Below are 19,272 nucleotides of genomic sequence, written 5' to 3'. Positions count from 1 at the left end.
CGTCTCCGCGCCGCCGGCCAACCGCGTGCGGCCTTGTTGGGCGGTGCCCGAAGCCGCCGCCTCCGCGCGGAACTGTGGGCAAATCACCTGTGGCTGCGCGGCCTCCGCGCCCGCCCCGCCCGGTGCGACCGGGAGCGGCGGGGGAGCGAGCGCCGGGGACCCGCGGCTCCGCAGCCCTGGCACTGCCCGCACGGCCGGACCCAGCCCTGGTGCCGGGAGGCGGCGGTTCAGCTTCCGGGTGAGCGTGCGCCGCCATGGCCGCGGGGCGGGAGGCCGCGGTGCCCCCGGGCCCGCCGCGCTGGAGCCCCGGCCGTGCCCGGCGCCCGGTGCCCGCCTGAGCTCGCCGAGGAGCCGCTGAGGAGCCGCCGAGCCTCGCCATGCGCCCTTGGTACGTACGCGCCGCCGGCACGGAGCGCGGCCGCCTCCCGCGGGGCCCGGGCCCGGCCCCGGGGGCTCCGTGCTGGGGCTCCGGCCGGGCAGGGGCGGGCACCGGGGGCTGGGGCGGCGGAAAGTTCCCTCAAGGACCTGTTGGCTGAGCGGGCGCGTGTTTACATCCTCCTCCCTCGTGAAGTTTTCCTCCCGTGTCTGTTCCTGCTCTGCTGCGGACGGTTGAGTGCAATTCCTCGAGGTGTAACCAGCTCTGAGTGCTTGTGGAGCGCCGGTGGATCCGGCTGTGACAGCATTCCCTGTGTGACAGCATTCCCTGCCACAACATTCCCTTTGCATTCTTCAGAACTGGCCTATTTAATGCCGTTTAGTGCCTAATGATGCTTTCATTGCTCCCTTAAAATAGACACTATTTATTACCTGTGAAATAATTAATGTTCTCCTACCTATCACCTAGAGATAATTTGCATTCAATTAGCATATACGGCTATTAAATAGCCTTTGGCATTAGAAAGGCAGAGAAGTTTGGCGGTCTCTGCCCTGTGGGGCAAAACAAGAAGCAAACCAGGGCGTTAGCTGCCAGTTTCCCAGCGTTGCTGTGCTGTCGTTTCCCTGTTTCTGGCTGGCACCAGCCAGCACGGACGTGCCTGTGGTGACATCTCCGGGCAGATGTGCAGGGGTTGTCCCTGCCTGTGTTGTCCTCACGCTGCTGCTGGGTGTCCAATCCTCAGGCATATATGAAATTGGAATTTCCTAAATTTCCTGAATAGCCTGTTTGAACAGCTATTGTGATATCAGATGAAAAATGGGGTCTGGAGGAGAAAACCACAAGGGAAAGGCTCTCTGCACTCAGCACTGGGAGCTGTGCCACTACAGATTTCATTTTGGTATCAGACATTGATAGTTCCTTAGCAACAGCTGGACTAATCACAGCTGATAAGACATTCCTTTTCCTCCACAAATGCTCTGTTCACTTTGCACTCTCGCTGGATCTGTGCAGGAACATTTCAGTTGCCACAGGGTGTTTTGTGTTTCATACCCTGCGTGTTTCTAGAACCCTGCTGCTGCCCACAAAGGCCATGGAGAAGAGGTTGGAAGCCAAGCCCAGCATCAGCACCCGGTTCCTGTCCCAATACTGCCTGGGAAAAGCTGTGAGGGAGCTGGGAATTCTGCAGCTGTTCTACCTGTGCACTTGCCTGTGTGCCTCGTGCTCCTCTGCAGGTGACTCTTCTGTTCTCTCTGAGACTCTGTATATGGATTTTTATGGTCTTTATCCCTCTTACTTGTTTAAAATACTCTGAGAGAAAAGTGAAATGATTTACTGGTAGACATTATAGGGTTGGTTTTTTATTGGTTTCCTTTTTAATTGTTTTTTTTTAACTGAGAAACCAAAGCAGTTGTTGTTTTCAAACCAAACAAAGCACCACCCTTAGCAGTTACTAAATGTGCTCTCAAAAGTGTAGCTTGTATCTCAGAGAGAGCTTTTTCTGACCTTATTTTTTGACAAAAGGGACAAGTGATAATCTGGAAAATAATTTAATTTAAGGGAAGCAACCTGGAAAGGCAGGAATGTTTTTTAGCCCTAAGATGTTTAATGCTCTTCCCAAGAGCAGTGTGTCAGAAGTCTTTATTTGCCTACAGGCAATGGTTATGTTTGTTTTTTTTTTATTTCCTGTTCAAACTTGAGCAACCAACCTCCTGCTCAAGTAAATAACCAAGTCAGTGGCTAGGATGGGAGTTTTCCTCTAATGGATTGTGTGATGTTTGGTTTGGGAAGGGGGTTGGTTTGCTTTGTTTCCCAGTTATGTGGACATGTTCTCCAGGCAGCTGCAGTGTCCCTGTTGTGTTACTGGACCATCCTGGACAGTTCCCAGTGGCAGATTTGATTAAGCTAATGAGCTGTGTGATTTTAATCAGCTAATTCAGACCCTGGAAAAACATATTTGTGTTCCTGCTAAGGGTTGTGTGTTTGAATGATGAGTGTTTCCTTTTCGGCTGAGCTTCCTGCCTGCATTTCCTGGCTTTAGTAATTTCTTGGAAGTTCAGAGTTAGAGCTCCTATGAGACTCCTAGAGGGGTGTTCTAGACAGTGTTGGTGTGTTTCAGGGCTGCTCTGCTTGGAAGAGTTAAAGCCAGGACTCATAGAACTGTTAAGGTTGGAACAGTGCAGCTCTGAGATCATCAAGTCCAACTGTTAAATGAGTGAAGAGTCCATTAAATTAAAGCTTTTGCGTGTGCAGAAATAAATATAATTATATGGGCATAGCTACCCTGATGTGGACATTTTTTCCATTGCAGAGTTTTTGTTATTTTGGGCTTGTTTGTGTCGCTCAGGCAGCAGAGTCTGTGAAGCTGAGGAGGAGTTATGGCTGCCTAGAAATGAGCGTGGTCATGTGGAGTTACACAAGGGGGACTGTGTTGACAGAACTGACTGACTGACTGACTGTGGGGCAGGTTTAAAAAGTCCACAGAGTCAAGCCTTTAATCATTAATCTGCTATCAGGCAGGATTAACTGCCTGGGCAAGTCTGTAAACCTGAAGTTATTAATAGAAGCTGTTCCTGTGTGTTCCATTCCCCTGCTGCTCAGCAAGGCTGTGAGCTGCATCCCTGGGACAGGAACTCCTGAGTTCCAGGGAAGAGCAGTTTTCTCCACTGATGTGACAAAAACAGTATGGAAAAGTGACTAAGCACACCCACTGTGCAGGTGTCTTGTGACTTGTGTGGTGCTGAGCTTAGGAGGGAACTCATCCTCAGGAATGTTCCTGCTTTCCACAGATGAATGCAAGTGTAGATTTTGTTTTCTCCCAGGGCATGTAGAGTTGTCTGAATGTTTGATGCCCAGCAAAGGCCATGGAATTTGAAAATGCAAAGTGAAAATGAGTATGTCTCTGTGGAAAATTCACATCTGGCGTGCTGGGAGTTGCCTGTTCACTTCTGTCATTCCTGAGAGTTATCTGAGTTTTAACTGTCCATGTACAGCAATTCAGAAGAACATACTGCCTAATTTCAAATAAATATGTCCCAAGCGGCCATTAACAGAGTTCTGGAAATGAAATGTAGCCAAAATATTATTCAAATCTTGTTTTGGCAGAGTGTTAAAAGAGAAGCAGAATGTTCTCAGCATGGCAATGTTGTGTCATCCAGGCTAAGTCATGGCTCTGACATGCTGAGATGTTTCTGGGGGTCCAGGCTTTACATTTGAGATGAATAAATATATTACCTGTGTTATGTAGTGATTTGTCACAAGGGATATCTTCCCTGGGAACATTTTTCTTTTAAATGTGCCCCGTTCTGTGTGTGCCCCAGTTCCAAGCCTGGTACTAGAAACTGCTGCTGAATTTCACTGCTTCCATATCAAGCCTTAATTTGAGTGGTATGTGTGAGCCAGGCCTGACACATGAGGAGAGATGGATGAGCAGTGATGGAGGAGGAGGAGGAAGGATTTTAGGAATGTGGGAAGCAGCACATTTCCCTCATGCTCAGGATATATTAGCAACAATGATTCACCTTTAACAGAAAGGGAATTTTACAGGCAAAACGTAAATCTGAGTGGATAAGATCCTGTTGAAATTCACAGGGATGGTGTAATTCTTCAATTTGTTATTGTTTCTCCAAGTCTGGAGAGAGTGTGTGTGCATGCACATGGCTTTGGTGTGTACTCACATTCCATACTCTGTTCTAATTCCAGCCCCATCAGGTTGGTGCCAGGAGCTTGTCCCTGCCTGTGACTGTGACAGTGGTGCCAGGGGCTGGCAGTGCTGGCATTTCAGGTGTGATGAGGCTGGCAGTTGCCCTGGGCACACAGATTCCCTGTCTGCTCTCTCTCCAAGGAAGTGCTGTGTGTTGATGAGGTGTGACAAGGGTGCTGAGGTTTTCAAAGATCCTGGTGTCAACTTGTCTTGCTGCCTTTCATTGCTCAAGTGAGGATCTTCTCCCCCTTCTGCACGGTGGTGGGTTCAGACACCCACAGGGAGCTCTGTCCCCCACAACTCAGTCACTAAACTCAAGTTCATTCTCAATCAGGATATTGTAATTTAAATTCAGGCTTTATTTAAATGGAGAAAAATGTTTCCTATTTGTGTTGTGTTCAAGAACTCCACTCTTGCCAGGGAGGGAGCCAGATCTGGAGCATATTCTCCAGCTGCACAACTCCTCAGGCCAGCAATACTATTTGTAAAGTAATCTTCCAATGACCTATTATTGCTTGGATGCTGAACACAGCACAGTGTAACAGTCCCATAGGTCATTAGGCTATTTTTAGGGAGTCCTTAATCTGCAGAGCTCTGAATTTTGGAAGCCTTTAATCCATTGATCCCTGCAAGCACTCAAAATTTTCATGCTAAGAAAAAAAGAATCCATATGCAAAGCAGTTGCTGCTTTACTGCAGAGCTGAGACCTGAAGTGACTTGACTCTTAACTGAAATTATGTCAAATGTTTGAGGGTTTTTAATGAAAAACACTATGGCAGGGTGGGTGGCAAGGCTTTGCCTTGCAGAACCCTTTTCTAGAGACTGTTAACAACTTCCCAAGTGGAGCAGATTCAGTCAGAATAAGCAACTGATGTCAAATATCAGCATGGAAGAGTTCAAAATGCCTCTGTACTGTGCACCAAGCCAGTGCCACCATTTGTAGTGTTTTCTTTCTAGGCAGACTATGGGCAGAGAGGCAAGGCCATTACTGGTTCAAGAGCTGTGCTTGGGATTTCTGGGTTCATTTTCTGCCTCTGAACTTCCTGTGTGACCTTGGCCCAGCTGCTCAGTGTGGGCATTATGGGCTCCTCTGGAACAAGAACATTTCTGTCTTCACTTCTGCTTCTCCATCCCTGTTGGAAAGGGTGGTGGTGGCTTAGGTAGGAGAAGCAGAATTGTTCCTTAAAATGTTGTGTATGTGCTGGATAGTGAGGCCAGGTAGAGATTCTGAGAAGTCAGATTTACTTTCCTGTGTCCCTCTCCTGCATTATTCCTGTGTCCCAAATAGTGATGAGATCTATTATCCACTGCTTTAAAGGGCTGAGAATTGTCTGTTTGTCTTCCCTCCTCTTTCCCAGATGCAAACTGGAACAGATCTAAATGTGAGCTGGGGAAGATCCTGCTTGGTGGCCGTTTGAGATCGTGGGCAGGTCACCATCTGCAGCTTCTGGAAGGGTTCCATACTCTGAGCTCCTGTCTGACCACTTGCTGCCAGCACCCCACCTGTGATGCCTTTTGGTTCTTGGAAAATATGTGCATCCAGGTGAACTGCACCATGCCTGGCACATGTCAGGCCAACAAGACTGGCTTTTCAGATTCTGTTTTGGTGTTTTTAAAGAAATCAAAAAGCACAGAGCACTTGTTGAACTTCCATATGGAAGGTAATGGGAAGACTTGGAGTCACAAGTGGTTGGACTGGGATATCCCTGTCCAGAGGAAGAAAAGACTGAGGAGATCATTGCAGAAGTGGAGGTTGGCAGGTAACAGGGGGCAGCTCCTGAGAAGGGATCTGGCAGAGAACTCCAGAAGCAGCCAGAGTGAAACAGAACGCTTGAAGGATCAGGTCCTGAGGCACTTAGTGGCAGACAGAGCTGCTCCTGAGAAAGAAAATCAAAAGCAAGACTTGCTGAAAAATGGACAGAATCCAAGAGAACTGAACCCCAGAAGCCCAGTCCCTCCTAAGAGCAATAATGTGAACAGGTCACAGGATGCTGATGGTGACTTGCCCCAGGTAAGTAGTGGGTGGGGCTGTCTGGGACAGCTGTCCCCTCCTCCTCAGTCTGGCTTTAGGTTGATTTTTGACTTGGAACTGCTCAGTGATGGGATACCTTTTCAGGTTCCAGTTTCCAGCCTCCTATCAACAAGGCACAGCCAGTGGTTTGGGGTTTTGTTTGGATTTTGGGGTAGGTTTTTTTTACTCCCCTTTTCTTAGCTGGGATAAACAGTGTTGAAGTTGGAAAGTGAGGCAGGATGGAGTCTGTGAGAATGCTTATCCTCTGTATTATCACACAGTGTGCTTGCCAGATGAGAAGGAAAGGTGACATGTCAGTGGAAATTGTCTGGGAGCTGAAAACTGTTACCTGTAAAAGTACCTGTTCAAATCCACACAATTCAAAAAGCTGTTTTCATTGAAATGCTGAATCAAGGCAGTTAAATACATTATTTTATAGAGTCATGCACAGAGCTCACAGTGTACTTTGATGTCAATCTGCTCGCTTGAGTTGGCATCTTAATTCCAAATGTTCTCTTTTTTGAAGAGTGCTCCAGTTTCTCAAATCCTCCAAAGCTTACCTTGGCACTGGTGAATGAAATCAGTTTAGTCTCTACTCCAAATACATACAGTGTTAAGCCAGTACATCATGATGTTACAGAGAATTTGGCATATTTGAATTGTTAAGTGATGTTTGTATTTTTACATCTGCAAATGATTTTTTGAGCCTTATCTCAAAAACGCTTGTGCACTCCTGATGGCGAAATATAATTCTCCTTTGTTAAACTGCTCCTGAAATAGCTTTTGCCACGTTTCAGGGGTTTGGCTTTGTACAAAACTCTGGTTCTGGAAATGACTGACTTTTTCAAATCCTGCTTGCAGGTAGGGCTGTGACTGCCTGAGCCACCACCCTGGAGCAGGATGTGGCGAGCAGCCAAGGGACACTGCTGAGAGCTCCTGGGCAGCCAGGGTGACATGTGAAACCAGGCACTAAACCTGACAAATGTTTGATTTTCCAGAACCCCCCCCCACCATGTGAGGCTGACTTGAGCTCAGATTTCTTTCTCCCCTGCAATGCTGCAGCGTTCCCACCCTCCCTGTTCTTTCCTCCTCCTAGGAGTTGAGCTGAGATGGTGACCCCATTCTCTCAGCTGTCATACATGTGAGGAGATGTCTTTGCAGCCACTCTTAAATGTTTTCTCTTGCTCTTGGGGAGCAGCTTTTACATCTCCCTGCTTGTTCTTTTTGCAGTTTTGCTTTCCAGGTTATCCTGCTATTACTGTCCAATGTGTGTCTAGTTAAACTGGTTGCAAATATTAAATTACACTGATTAATCAGCTTCTGAATGCTGCTGAACATGCAGGATTTCCCATCTTTAGGAATTGCTCCCTTTGTTATTAATGTGCACTGTTGGATGTGTGCTGGGGAAAGGTTTTTATGCTCCTTGATGATTTTTGCTAATAAGAAAGTCCATGGCTCTTAACTAAATGGAAGTTCATAAAAATAAAACGTTTTACTAAAATATAGTGATATAATAGAATTCCTGACATTTGCATTTTTGAGGTTTAGGATGGAGTTTTTGAGGAGAAGGAAGAATTAAAATACCCACCTGGGCTAATTCCAGGATTATTGAACCATCCAACTTTACCTGCAAAATGCAAAGCCAGCTCTGCAGCTGTCCTTGCACTTCAAATCCAAGAGCAGTTTAATGTGAGCCAAGGATAAAACATTGGGGGCTGTGTTCTTGGACATGGCCAGACCTTCCAGGAGGGAGGTATTTCAGGCTGTCACCAAAATAAAGTTACACCCATGCTGAAATCAATAGAATTTCTGGATTACATTTGGCCCAATCCATGGAGCACATGGCTGGGTGTTTCATGCTGTTCTTTAGGAAGGGTTGGAAGATGGGGACAGTACTGGCTGTCACACCTGAGAGCATCAAACACCTGAAGTAGGAGAGGAGATTTGAAATCAAAGTGCTTTTTCTCCTCTGCTGCTGCTGAGCATTGAATGTATGGAAGGTAAATATTTTCCTTTGCTTTTGCAGGCTCAGAGAGAAGGAAAATGATAGTTTTGGGAAAATATTGCCTCTGTGAGTTTTAATTTTCCTTGTGCAGCTCTGATGGCTCCACAGCCATCTGCAGTGGCATTTGCTAATGTGCAGTGAGCATTAATTTCTGGTTTTACTGGATCCATGCTATGGAACCAGGATAAACCACTGTGCATCCTGCTCATCAGCCCTTAACTAAGGGAGATTGGTACTTTTTCATTCAAGTGAGTGACATTTTCCAGGCACCAGTTTTTTTTTCTGTCTCGTTGTAAAATTCCTTGTCAATTTTAAAATATAGCCAGGCAGGAGAAGTGTTTAACTGTAGCACTGCTGATGAGCAGGGATGCTGCAGCACTGCAGCAGCTCTGCAGACAGGCTGGGAAAGGCTGGAGCAGGAGTGTTGCAACAGAGCCAGAGAAGTCATTCCTGCCCTCACATCAAGCCCACTGTTTGGCTCTTGCTGTCACATTCCCTGCAAGTGCTGGGTGCTTTTCATCCACAAGGAACAAGGAAACATCTCTCTTTACCACCAGCACTAACTCTGTAATGGTTTGTGACATTACCTTCATTTTAGTGCCTTAAGAGTCTTCACAGATGTGGCACTTAGTGCAGACAGCAAGGAAATCATCTAAGCTGAAAAGAGCCCATTTTGTGAATTCAGACCAGGCCTATTTAAATTAAAAAATAGAGGTAATTTCCAGGACAGAGGTATTTTTCTCTCAAGTAACTTGGGCTCAGTGTGGATTCTGATGCACAGGGCTGCTCTAGTCCCTCTACCAGACATGGGACTCTCAGACAAGGACACTGGGTTATTTGTCTCAGGCCAAAGGCATTTAGGGGTGGAATCAAAATTGTCTGAGGCTCCTGTGTTGACTCAGGCCAATGTGTCACTCCTCTCTATTTTCTAAGCTAATAAGATAGGACAGCTGGCAAACTTCTAGTCTCCTTGTCATTTATCCCCAAGAATGAAATAATCTGTTCTTTGCTTTAAAGAATTCAGAGTTATGGAGCAAAGATAAGAAATGTCTCAGCTTGCAAGCATTAGAGGCATTTTTGACTGTTGTGTTGCCCCAGGCAAAGCTTATCTAATTCCAGCTCTCCACAGACATTTGGCTGTCAATTCATCCTGAAGATTTTTGGAAGGAAGAGGATCTCTCTTAACTGTAAAGTGGGGTTTTTTGGGAATTAAAAGTGAGTCAAGAAAGCATTCAGCTCACTGGAAATATTACCAGGCAAAGTGGGGACTCTGCTGTGGCCAGCAGGTGAATGTGGATCTCCTGTGTGTTTTTTGTGGCTCTTGTTCTTGTGACCCTTCTGGGTTGATTCTTGAGAGGCAAAAAGTTGTTTCCCATAGTGAAGTCATGGGAACATTCTGCTCCTGTGCCTTTCCTAAAGAGTCTGTCTCACTTGGGTTCCTGCCTGGCTGTTCCCTCTTTCTCCTGCCAGCATTTCAGACTTTATCTTGAGGAATGGGAGGGAGTACCCTTTGCAGTTGTCAGTGGGTGGAAGATGATACAGCTTGGGACATCCAGCTGTCCTGAGGCCACTGAGAAAGAGCAGCATGCCAGATTTTTCCTGCCTGGATTCCAAAGAATCCATACTTCTGTTTAAGTAAGCCCATTATAAAGTAACCAAATAAAGGAAGACAGCTTATGTCTGTAACACTAACAAACAGTTTTTGATTCCTTGGTACATAAAGCTCAGATGTTAATCAAACAATTGTTTTACATTCTGTGAGCAAAGGGAGCTGAGATATGGTGAGAGGAAATTATTTGCCCAAGGCTGAAACAAAAACCTTGCAGAGAAGCCCTGAGTGCCTTCAGTGCTGCTCCTGGCTTGGCTGGCTGTTCAGTGTGGGCAGCACAGCTTTATTTTTACAACCAACATTTAGTGTTTTCTAAAGCCCAGCCCATTTACTGACAAGGATGTTGCCCACCATGGTCTGGAGTGTTTTCCCAGTTCCTGTTTCCTGGACTGAATGCCAACAGCAGGGTCTAAAAGTATATTGAGTATATTTCCTCCAATAGGAGCTTTTAATCACTCCTCTAATGGGCAGTAGTGGTGGGAAATCCAGCTCCAAAGCACTTTCTGAGTCAAAGATGGTAAATTGCTCTATTTTAAATATTTAGCAGATGTTCTCAAAATAGACTTAGCTAAGAAAAAAAAAAGTGCTACACACATGGACTTCACATGGTGGAGGGTAAATTGTCAGGAGTATGGCCTGGCAGGCTGGGAGCTGGGATGGGGCTAGGTAAAAGGAATTTTTTGATGAAAGAAAGGAAATTGTTCCAGCCATTCTGATTATTTTCAATCAAGTGGCTCATCCTGTGTGGATGTGAGCAAACTTTGTGCCCCCCAACTCCTCTCCCTGCCCAGCAGCATCTCCTGGGGCAGGCACGCAGGGAGCTGTGTGTGTCAGCTCACCTTGCTTTGAAGAGTGATTCCAAAATAAATTTCCTCTTGCTGTAACAATTCAGTTATTACATAAAAATGCCACTGCAATCCTCCTGCTTCATGTTGGCCAACTGCATGGCTTCAGGAAAAGGAAATCACAGCCAGAATGAATGAACCCCAGTTTGTGGTCCCTGTCTTCAGGCTCTGTCTTATCCCACCTTTCTGTTCTTTTGCAATTTTGAACCTGGATCTTCTCTTATATTTGCCATATCAAATATATATGGTATGCTGTAGCTAAATCTGGTGTTAACTGGTGTTCAGCTGGGGTAGAATTGTGTGCTCTGGAGGAAGAACATGAAGAAACACTTCAGAAAAGAGAAGGGGAAGCTGTAAAAATTCCTGCTTCTGGAAAAACAAACCAGGGATTTTTCAGCCTCACTAACTGTGGAGGAGGAGAAAGGCAACTTCAAACTGCCATTCAGTGTTCAGGTCAAACTCAGACAACTTCTTCCTTTCCAGATCCACACAGGAACATCTGCACCAGAATCATCAGTGCTGGCTACGTTCTCCAGCCCTGTGGCACTGGACCTGACAGCTCCAGGGAAGACTGAACAGCCTGGGCAGCCTGATGATGCTCAGTTTCCCACAGCCAGCCCTGTGCCAGTGAAAAGCACAGCAAAGGCACAGGCAGAGACTTCTGTGCCCAGTGGAGTGCCCACAAATGGCAGTGTAACTACAGCCCAGAGCAGCACTGCTGCAGCCCCAAGCACTGCTGCCACCACTCCAGGTGAGGACTTGCAGGGCTCCAGCAAATGTCACCTGCTCAGGCTTTTTCAAGCCACAGCAGTGTGGAAGAATATATATAGATATATTATAAATATATTTGTAAATATATGGTATCAAGGTACCATAATTATCTATCTATCTTATCTATATCTATATCTATATCTATATCTATATCTATATCTATCTATATTATATCTAGATGTAGATATATAGATTATATAATAGATATAATATACATTAAAATGAGTATAAATATATATAAAATATATAGATAGCTATATATCTATATATGTGTATATATCTATATATAGCTATATATTATATATAGATATAGAGTATATTATATATAATATAATTATATATATAGTATATTATATATAGTATAGTATATAGTATATATAATATACTATATATGTATATATATTGTATAATATATAATATATGTATTAAAATATATATTAAAATATATAGATATCTATATATGTGTGTGGATATATCTATATATCTATGTCTATATATATCTATATATCTATGTCTATTATATATAGATACAGATATATTTTTTATATCTATAGTATATATGAAATATGCATTAAAAATATATAAAATATATGTAGATATATAGATAATTATGGTACCTTGGAGAAAATACTGAGGCATCTGTGTCAGCACATGTGCTGTTGGATCCCAGTAATTCCTGAGGTCTGGAATGGAACTTGAACATCATAAATCTGCATGTGACCATTGCATGTGAGGACAGCTGGGAATTAATGAGGATATCTTAGTTCCCAACGTGAAGGCTGAGATGTGATGCAGGGCAGAGTCCTGGGAAATGTTTTTCCAGTAGCCTTGGCACACTGCTATCCATCAAATCCAGCAGAAATCTTAATGTGTGCTCAGAAAAGGGTGTAACTGATTCTTTTCTGTCCCTGAAGTGTCACTGCACAGTTCAGCCGTGGAGAACAGTGTACTTGGCTGTTAGCCCATGCTTTGCTCTGCAGCATGCTGATGTTCCTGTTCACACTGGTATTTCCTAAAACAGACTGTTGCAAGTGCACCCAGGCCAAAATGCCCTTTGGCAGCTCTGTTCCCTGGGCAGGGCTGGCAGCTCTCCCTGGGGGATGGCTGCACACAGGGAATGGCGTGTACTGCCCGTGTGCTGTCTCAGAACTCACTGCAGCCAGGGTGCTGAAGCATTCACTGCTCAATTGCTTTTGAATTTAGGGTGCCTTTCCCTTACAAGGGAACAAATGGAAAGTGTGAGGGAAGCACTGCACCCAAAGATGGTTTTGGCAGGAAGTTCATTGGCTGCTTGTGCTGACAAGTTAATTTTTTTAAAATTTTTTTTTTAAGGGCTTACCCCACCTAAAAGTGGAAAATATGCTTTAAAAATCTTCATTGGTTTGTCTGGGACATCTAACATAGCCAGGGCCTCCTGGTTTTGCTAACCAATGCAAAGATGATGTAAAGAGTAGTTTTTCCAAGGTTTTTTATCTGTTTGTCTGGGTTTTGTTTTTATTATTTCCTAATGAGATCTGATTGCTTCTTGCCTTGGAACTCTTTGAAGGTGAAAGATTGATGGAGTATTTGAGAGGGAAAAAAAAGGTGGTTAATTCCACTAGCTATTAAAATTGGAAGATAGATAAATAATAGATAATAAAGGTGGGAAAATAGCAGAATGTCTAAGGTCCCTTTTTCCCATTTTTTAAATTTAGATTTTTTGTGCATACCTCTGAAACATTGTCTTTGACAGGGTCAAACTAAAGAATGAATATTTTCTATTCATAATTCCCAGGTCCAATAATAAAAAGATAAATATAAAGCAAATGGGAAGGGAAGAAAGAGATGAGAAGGCCAAGAGGTGTTTTTATGAAATGTGTTGAATTTTCTGGTTATCTTAATGCTAATAGAAAGCAGAAAAAAATATGTCCCTGGCTATAGTTTTCAAGGTTATCCTGTAGTTTTTAAAAGGAACCTGTCAGTTTATTTGAAATGGAATGGCAAGAAAATTCTTGAGCAGGGGGTGGAAAAGAAAATATAAATAAAAAAGGACCAAGTTTGTATCTTGAGCTTCCATACCCAGTGTGGCAGCTATGCAAGTTTAAAAAAATTCTCTTAGCCCTCAAGCAATTTTTCAAAGAAGAAATTCTGTGGATTCTTTATATATTTGTGAAGCTTTGGAATTGCAGTTTGGAAGTAGCAGTGTTTGTCTTGCTGTGCCATGAGCCTGCAGCTGAGTTCTCTGCCAAAAAGCTGTCAAGTAAAACCCTTCCCATCCTGCTGGACCTGGGTGAGGAGAGTCCCTGTGCAGGGCCCAAGGGCCAGGTTTCAGCCCAGTATCTGCAAAGAGAGAGGTGACTAAAAATTGTAACCCCCCATTAGTGCTTTTACATTGACAAGGAGAGCAAAAATCTGAGATGGGAGGGCTCTTGAGGAGCAGGATGTTTACAAAATACATCATCATTTGTAGCTGGGGTTTATTCCATCAACTGAAACCAAGCTGGGGTTTATTTTTCCCCTGTTCCTCTCCAATTCTGTGTTTGTCCCTTTCAGCTATGAAGGAGCTGGTGGTTTCTGCTGGAGACAGTGTTCAAGTGACCCTGCCAAAGAATGAAGTTCAGCTGAATGCATTTGTGCTTCCTGAACCACCACCTGGTAAAGCTTCCCTGGGAATTCTGCTAAGGGCTTGGGATGTGAAAAGGCAAACAGTCATTATGTGTGGCATGAATTAAGGGCAGTCTTGAAAATGTCTTTTGTCAGAGAGCACTTTCCTGTGGAAATTTTTCATACTCAGCTATTGCCTTGTGCTGCCTCTCAGAGAAAATAGTGAGGCACAAAAAAAATGGAAAGTGCTACAAAGCCAGTGGATTTGGGAGATTGTGGGATGAGATGGGAGAAGAGATGGCACGTTCTCAGGGTGGTGTATGAGGAAGAATTGGACTTTTAGCATCTATTCTTGGTATTAGCTGATAGGAACTGAGTTGTTTTAGCAAGTGATCAAAATCTGAACTGGGGTATTTGCCTGCTGAGGAACACATTCTATACACTCCTCATTTAATCAAATTGTTGGCAGGTATTTTAAAAATTCTTAACTCTGTCCACTGTGGCAGTGGGAGCTGTAGAAGCAGGTGTGATCCATGTTGTGGGCAGCAGGGATTGATTCATTCCTGCTCAAAAATTGGCATTCCTGTGTCTGCAGGATCTGAGGATGTGATAAGGCTTTTCTCTCTTATTATCCTGGAGCTGTGATTGTTCCAAAGCTCTTTATTGCCTTGGAGGCTGAAAGATGGGTTTTGATTCCAGAGTAAATGAGTTTAGAAGCACAGATTGTCTCTTTTCCTGGGTATATTCCCAAAAAGCCACAGCCCAAGCTGTCTCATTTCTCCACAGTGCAGCAGAATGTGCCTTGTAAATGTTTAATACCTTTGCAGTTCTTTAGCATGGCAGAAAGACAGGCTTTGAAAAAAACCATCTGGACCTTTTCTTTTTGTTGAAGGAACCACATATTCCTATGAGTGGGAGTTGATTACTCATCCAAAAGACTATAGTGGAGTAATGGCAGAGAAGCACTCCCAGACCCTGAAGTTGTCTAAGGTAAAGCTTTGGCTACTTCCTATCCTGCTGTGTTAAATGCCAAGTGGAGAAGATGGGGACCCCACCAGCCAGGAAAGACTTGTTTGGGGTTTCAGGGTGAATAGGAAATTGCATGGTGGGCAGGCAGCCAACATTGGACTGCAAGCCCTCTTCTGAGGCTCTTAGAAAAAGGAGATTGATCTGGCACGAGGGAAGGAGGAAATTGATTTCAGGAGGTACAAGCTGCCTACAAGCAGTGTGACAAGGCACACAAATGGGACAGTTTAACAGTAACAAGGGGAGGGAATATTCCTGGAACAGTGGGGTAGTCTGCTTAGGTCTGAGCCTTGTACTGCCCACTGGAAGAGGGTCTTGCTGCTTCCATTAACAAGAACCCTGCAATACCTCATGACATGTCCCTGATGCTGCTCTTAGACAAGCTCTGACAGGGAAAGGGTTGCCAGTTCCTGCACATGGGGATTCTTAACAAGGAAATGACTCTAAGGACTGTGAATATACAGTTCTGTACTTGAGACATTCCTCTGAGCAGCCTGGATTCTACTGCACTCAGAAAAAAATTATACAGGCTTTAGTGAGGATATCATGTAGAGCCAAACCTTTGGAAAAGAGTGTGCAGGTCTCTGTCAGGGTTTCAGCCTTTTGGGTGTCAAGATTGTTATCCAGCACCTGGTCCCTCATCCTCTCATTCTGGCTCAGTAGTGGATGGTGAAGAGGTGACTGCCTGGCTCATGTCACCTAGAAGGAAAAGAAGAAACACTTGCATTTATAAAAATACACAAGAAGAGATTTTCTTCTTACACGCAGCCTTTTTCACCTCAAATGCAATCTGCTAGCTCAGATTCCTGTGGCCAGACAACCTGAACTAATCTCTATTATCTCTCTTCTGTTTGCCTTTTGTTGCTGGAAAATAAAGCTTGACTGACAATCCTGTGGCAGAGAGAAATAAATACAAGTCTTTCTGCATAGCCATTATAAACTAAAATACCTGTGATGCCATTTTGGCCTGGAAACCCTCCTTTGCTGTGTATGTAGAGGCTGAAGCACAATTGCCTGGGTGCCCCTGTGCCAAAGCACAGGAACTTGACCTTCCAATAGGTCCTGACATGGTGCCACCAACCTGTAGGTAAATAATCCTTTGTGTTTGTTTCCAGCTTACTGTTGGCCTCTATGAGTTCAAAGTCGTTGTGGATGGGGAAAACGCTCATGGAGAGGGATATGTGAATGTAACAGTGAATCCAAGTGAGTGCTGGGATTGGGTTTTCCTTGACTTCAGCCATCTCTGACAAGCCAAGGCAGCTGTACCATGGGGTTAGATTGTTTGGTTTGGTGTGGGAATAGTTCATTGTGCTATGAACTTGCAGCATGTAATATATACATCATTTAACATATACATCATTTAATATATACATCATTTAATATATACACATATATATGTGTGTATATATACACACACACACACACACACACACACACACATATATATGTATATATTAAATAATTTCCTGAGATTGGAAGCTATTGCTAAACATTGCTATTTTTGCTGTACTGTATCAAGCCAACCACTTGATAAAAGAGCTCTAATCCTGCTAGGGAAGTGCTCAGCAAACATCTCACCCTGAAAGGCCACTGCTTCCATAAAAACTAGCTGCAGTCTGACAAAAATCTTATAGCAGCAGGAGCAAAAACTCAAGAGAAGCCAGAGCTTTGAAGCTCCTTTGGAGGTTCCTTTCTTTCCTGTCCATAAGAAATATCATTCCCAACCACAGGCAGGTTAAGTCAAATCTCATTCCCTATTGTAAGACTTGGTTTGCAGGTGAGCTGGTGGAGGTACAGCATCTTGTGCTGCCTCACTTTTTATGTGGCCTGTCTAAAGAGACAACCACAAGTGTCAATAAAACCCCTTCATTTTGCAGTCTTCAGCAAGACTTCTTGTACAAGCTTTGTGGGCAAAGAAGGGCTCTTGCACTCCCTAAATTAGCAAGAGTGTGTGGCTGGTCTTCTGGGTGCTGTGGCTGATCATTTCCTTATAAGCAGTGAGTTTGCAGCTGGCAGCATGCACCAAAATCCTTCACTTTTCAGAGCAGCAGCCACACTGTGGCAAGAAGCTGTAGGTGCTTGACCCAGTAGGGAAAAATTGATGCAGTGCAGCCTTCCCAGAGCACTGATGTGCTGGCTGTTCACCCCACACTGTTTGAAGCCCTTTTTGGCAGCACTGATTCCCCAAGCTGGTGTAGAACATGCTGGAAGCACAAATCACTGTTGCTGATAGTTTTGCAGTTCCTTGGCCAGGACTTTGTGCCTGTAGTGTGATGGTAACAGCTGGGTTGTTGTTGCAGAGCCCCGGGTGAATCAGCCTCCTGTTGCCATCGTGTCCCCACCATTCCAGGAAATCTCCCTGCCAACCATTTCCACTCTTATCGACGGCAGCAGTGAGTACCTGCAGGTTTTAGTGCAGCATCCAGCAGGGGGCTTTGTGTTTGGTCCTGGGCTGGCCTTTTGCATGAAGTTTAAGAGAAACAATGACCTTGTCAAACACAGTTCAGTGAAAAGAATTGGCCTCTCTGGCCAGGAGAGCAGAACACACACAGCAGCACCTCTCCATGTTCCTTTTGAAGGGCACTGGCCTGAGCCAATCTCCTAAAAAAGGAAAAGCTCTGGAGGTTGCTGCTCAGAATCAAAAAGTAATTACTGTCAGTCAAACTTACCGAGCTCTTGGCTAAACTTCAAATGTGTAAGTTACTGACACGCCACCTTCAGTGATCCTGGCCTGCACTAGAGCTTTTCAGGAGTTCCTTTAAACAAATTCAGGTTGTCTTAGGCCCAGCTAGCATTGACTTGTTACAATTTGGGTGTCTGAGCATAATAGGGACTTTGGGCTTCAGCCAAAAATACTAAACCCAGGGCAGAAGTGGGGACTGACCATTGGAATCTGTGAAGCAGCATTTTCCAACTCTTTGTGTGTGTGTGTGTTTTCCTCCATTACTGAAACAGAAAGCACTGATGATGATAAAATTATCAGCTACCACTGGGAAGAGCTGAAGGGTCCCCTGAGGGAGGAGAAGGTTTCCAGTGACACTCCCATACTGACACTCACCAACCTGGTACCTGGGAATTACACTTTCAGGTAGGTCACACCTGGCAGAGTCCATCAGTTCCTATCCCTTACGAGTGAAATGTATGAGATTCCTGAAGTGTTAATCTGCTTTAAAAAAACCCAACACAGAACATGGAGAGAACTCCATTTTGTGATGTTCCCTCTCTCCACTCCTACACTTTCAAGCAGTTTTGTAGCTTTGCACTTCAGGAGAGATAAGCTGTCCAGCTACTTCTTATTCTTGCCTTGTAGCCCTGGTTAAGATGATGGCTGGTCTGTCAGTGCTGCAAAATGTCTCTTGAAATGTCAAATCTAAACTCTTTGGGTAAAGGCTTAGGAAGAAATGCAGTCTTCAAATCCAGTTTTTAAATGCAATGTGTTTGTCTCAGATAAGTGAATGAGGTATAATGGATTGATGCACAACCTGGGCAATAGGTGGTGGCTGATTTTACTTTTGTATTTGTCCTGTGTTTTTCCTTTGGCCTGTATTTTGGTGTGATGTCCATCACTGCATCAGCAGATCCATTTAAAGTAAAATAACCTGGAGTGCCTCTTACTGAACACTGCTTTCTTGTTAACCCACCTGTTGGCATGAACTTACCACATCCATGTTCAGGTCTAGATTTAGCAGAAAGCAGTTGTGTTTTGTGGTACCAGCCTACCTGAGGAGATGTGCTGTGTCCAGGCCACTTGGGGGTTAGAATGCACTTCTGTGTTTCACCTTGGAACTGGTTGTTAGATTTCAAGTGAGAGATGGATGTGACTGTTGAATTACTCGCATCACTTTGAGGCCGATAATTGGACATTTGGGGGAAGTTTCTATTCAGAAAAGTCTGTATTCAGCTCTGGTCACCATCACTTCTTATTTCCCTCTTCAGTCTAACAGTTGTGGACTCAGATGGTGCCAGCAACTCCACCACTGCTAACCTGACTGTGAAGAAGGCAGTGGATTATCCTCCAGTGGCCAATGCTGGCCCAAACCAGGTGATCACCCTGCCCCAGAACTCCATCACTCTCTATGGCAACCAGAGCACAGATGACCACAGCATCGTCAGCTACGAGTGGCTGCTGAGCCCCAACAGCAAAGGGAAGGTGATGGAGATGCAGGTCAGTGTCTCCTGTGCTCCATCTGGATTGCTCACTAGCTGGGGTTTTGTCTATAATCAAACCAGTTTTAATGGACTGTTAGCAAATGTCTTTTAGAATCCTACAGAGCAAATGTGTGATATAAGTATGTGCATAAGGTTAAATCCTTGTGAAGCTGGTGGTGGTTTACTGGCTGAGCTGG

General features: G+C 44.5%; 1 protein-coding gene across 1 annotated transcript in view; it reads left to right on the top strand.

The window, feature by feature from the left end:
- Positions 1-52: 52 nt before the first annotated feature.
- KIAA0319L (KIAA0319 like) overlaps positions 53-19,272 on the top strand; it is a 30,625-nt gene continuing 11,405 nt past the window's right edge. Inside the window, exons 1-10 of the mRNA XM_071452988.1 lie at positions 53-388; positions 1,442-1,608; positions 5,435-6,087; positions 11,030-11,297; positions 13,850-13,951; positions 14,793-14,890; positions 16,042-16,129; positions 17,227-17,319; positions 17,882-18,014; positions 18,863-19,091. Of these exons, the coding sequence (XP_071309089.1) occupies positions 1,467-1,608; positions 5,435-6,087; positions 11,030-11,297; positions 13,850-13,951; positions 14,793-14,890; positions 16,042-16,129; positions 17,227-17,319; positions 17,882-18,014; positions 18,863-19,091 (1,806 nt within the window). The 5' untranslated portion in view covers positions 53-388; positions 1,442-1,466. The remainder of the gene's footprint in view (positions 389-1,441; positions 1,609-5,434; positions 6,088-11,029; positions 11,298-13,849; positions 13,952-14,792; positions 14,891-16,041; positions 16,130-17,226; positions 17,320-17,881; positions 18,015-18,862; positions 19,092-19,272) is intronic.

The sequence above is a fragment of the Agelaius tricolor genome, unplaced genomic scaffold, assembly GCF_023055355.1.
Source record: "Agelaius tricolor isolate 1412-34295 unplaced genomic scaffold, bAgeTri1.0.p SCAF_36, whole genome shotgun sequence".
Classification (NCBI taxonomy): Eukaryota; Metazoa; Chordata; class Aves; order Passeriformes; family Icteridae; genus Agelaius; species Agelaius tricolor.
Note: the sequence above shows the minus strand (reverse complement) of the source record. Positions and strands in the feature narration are given on the sequence as shown.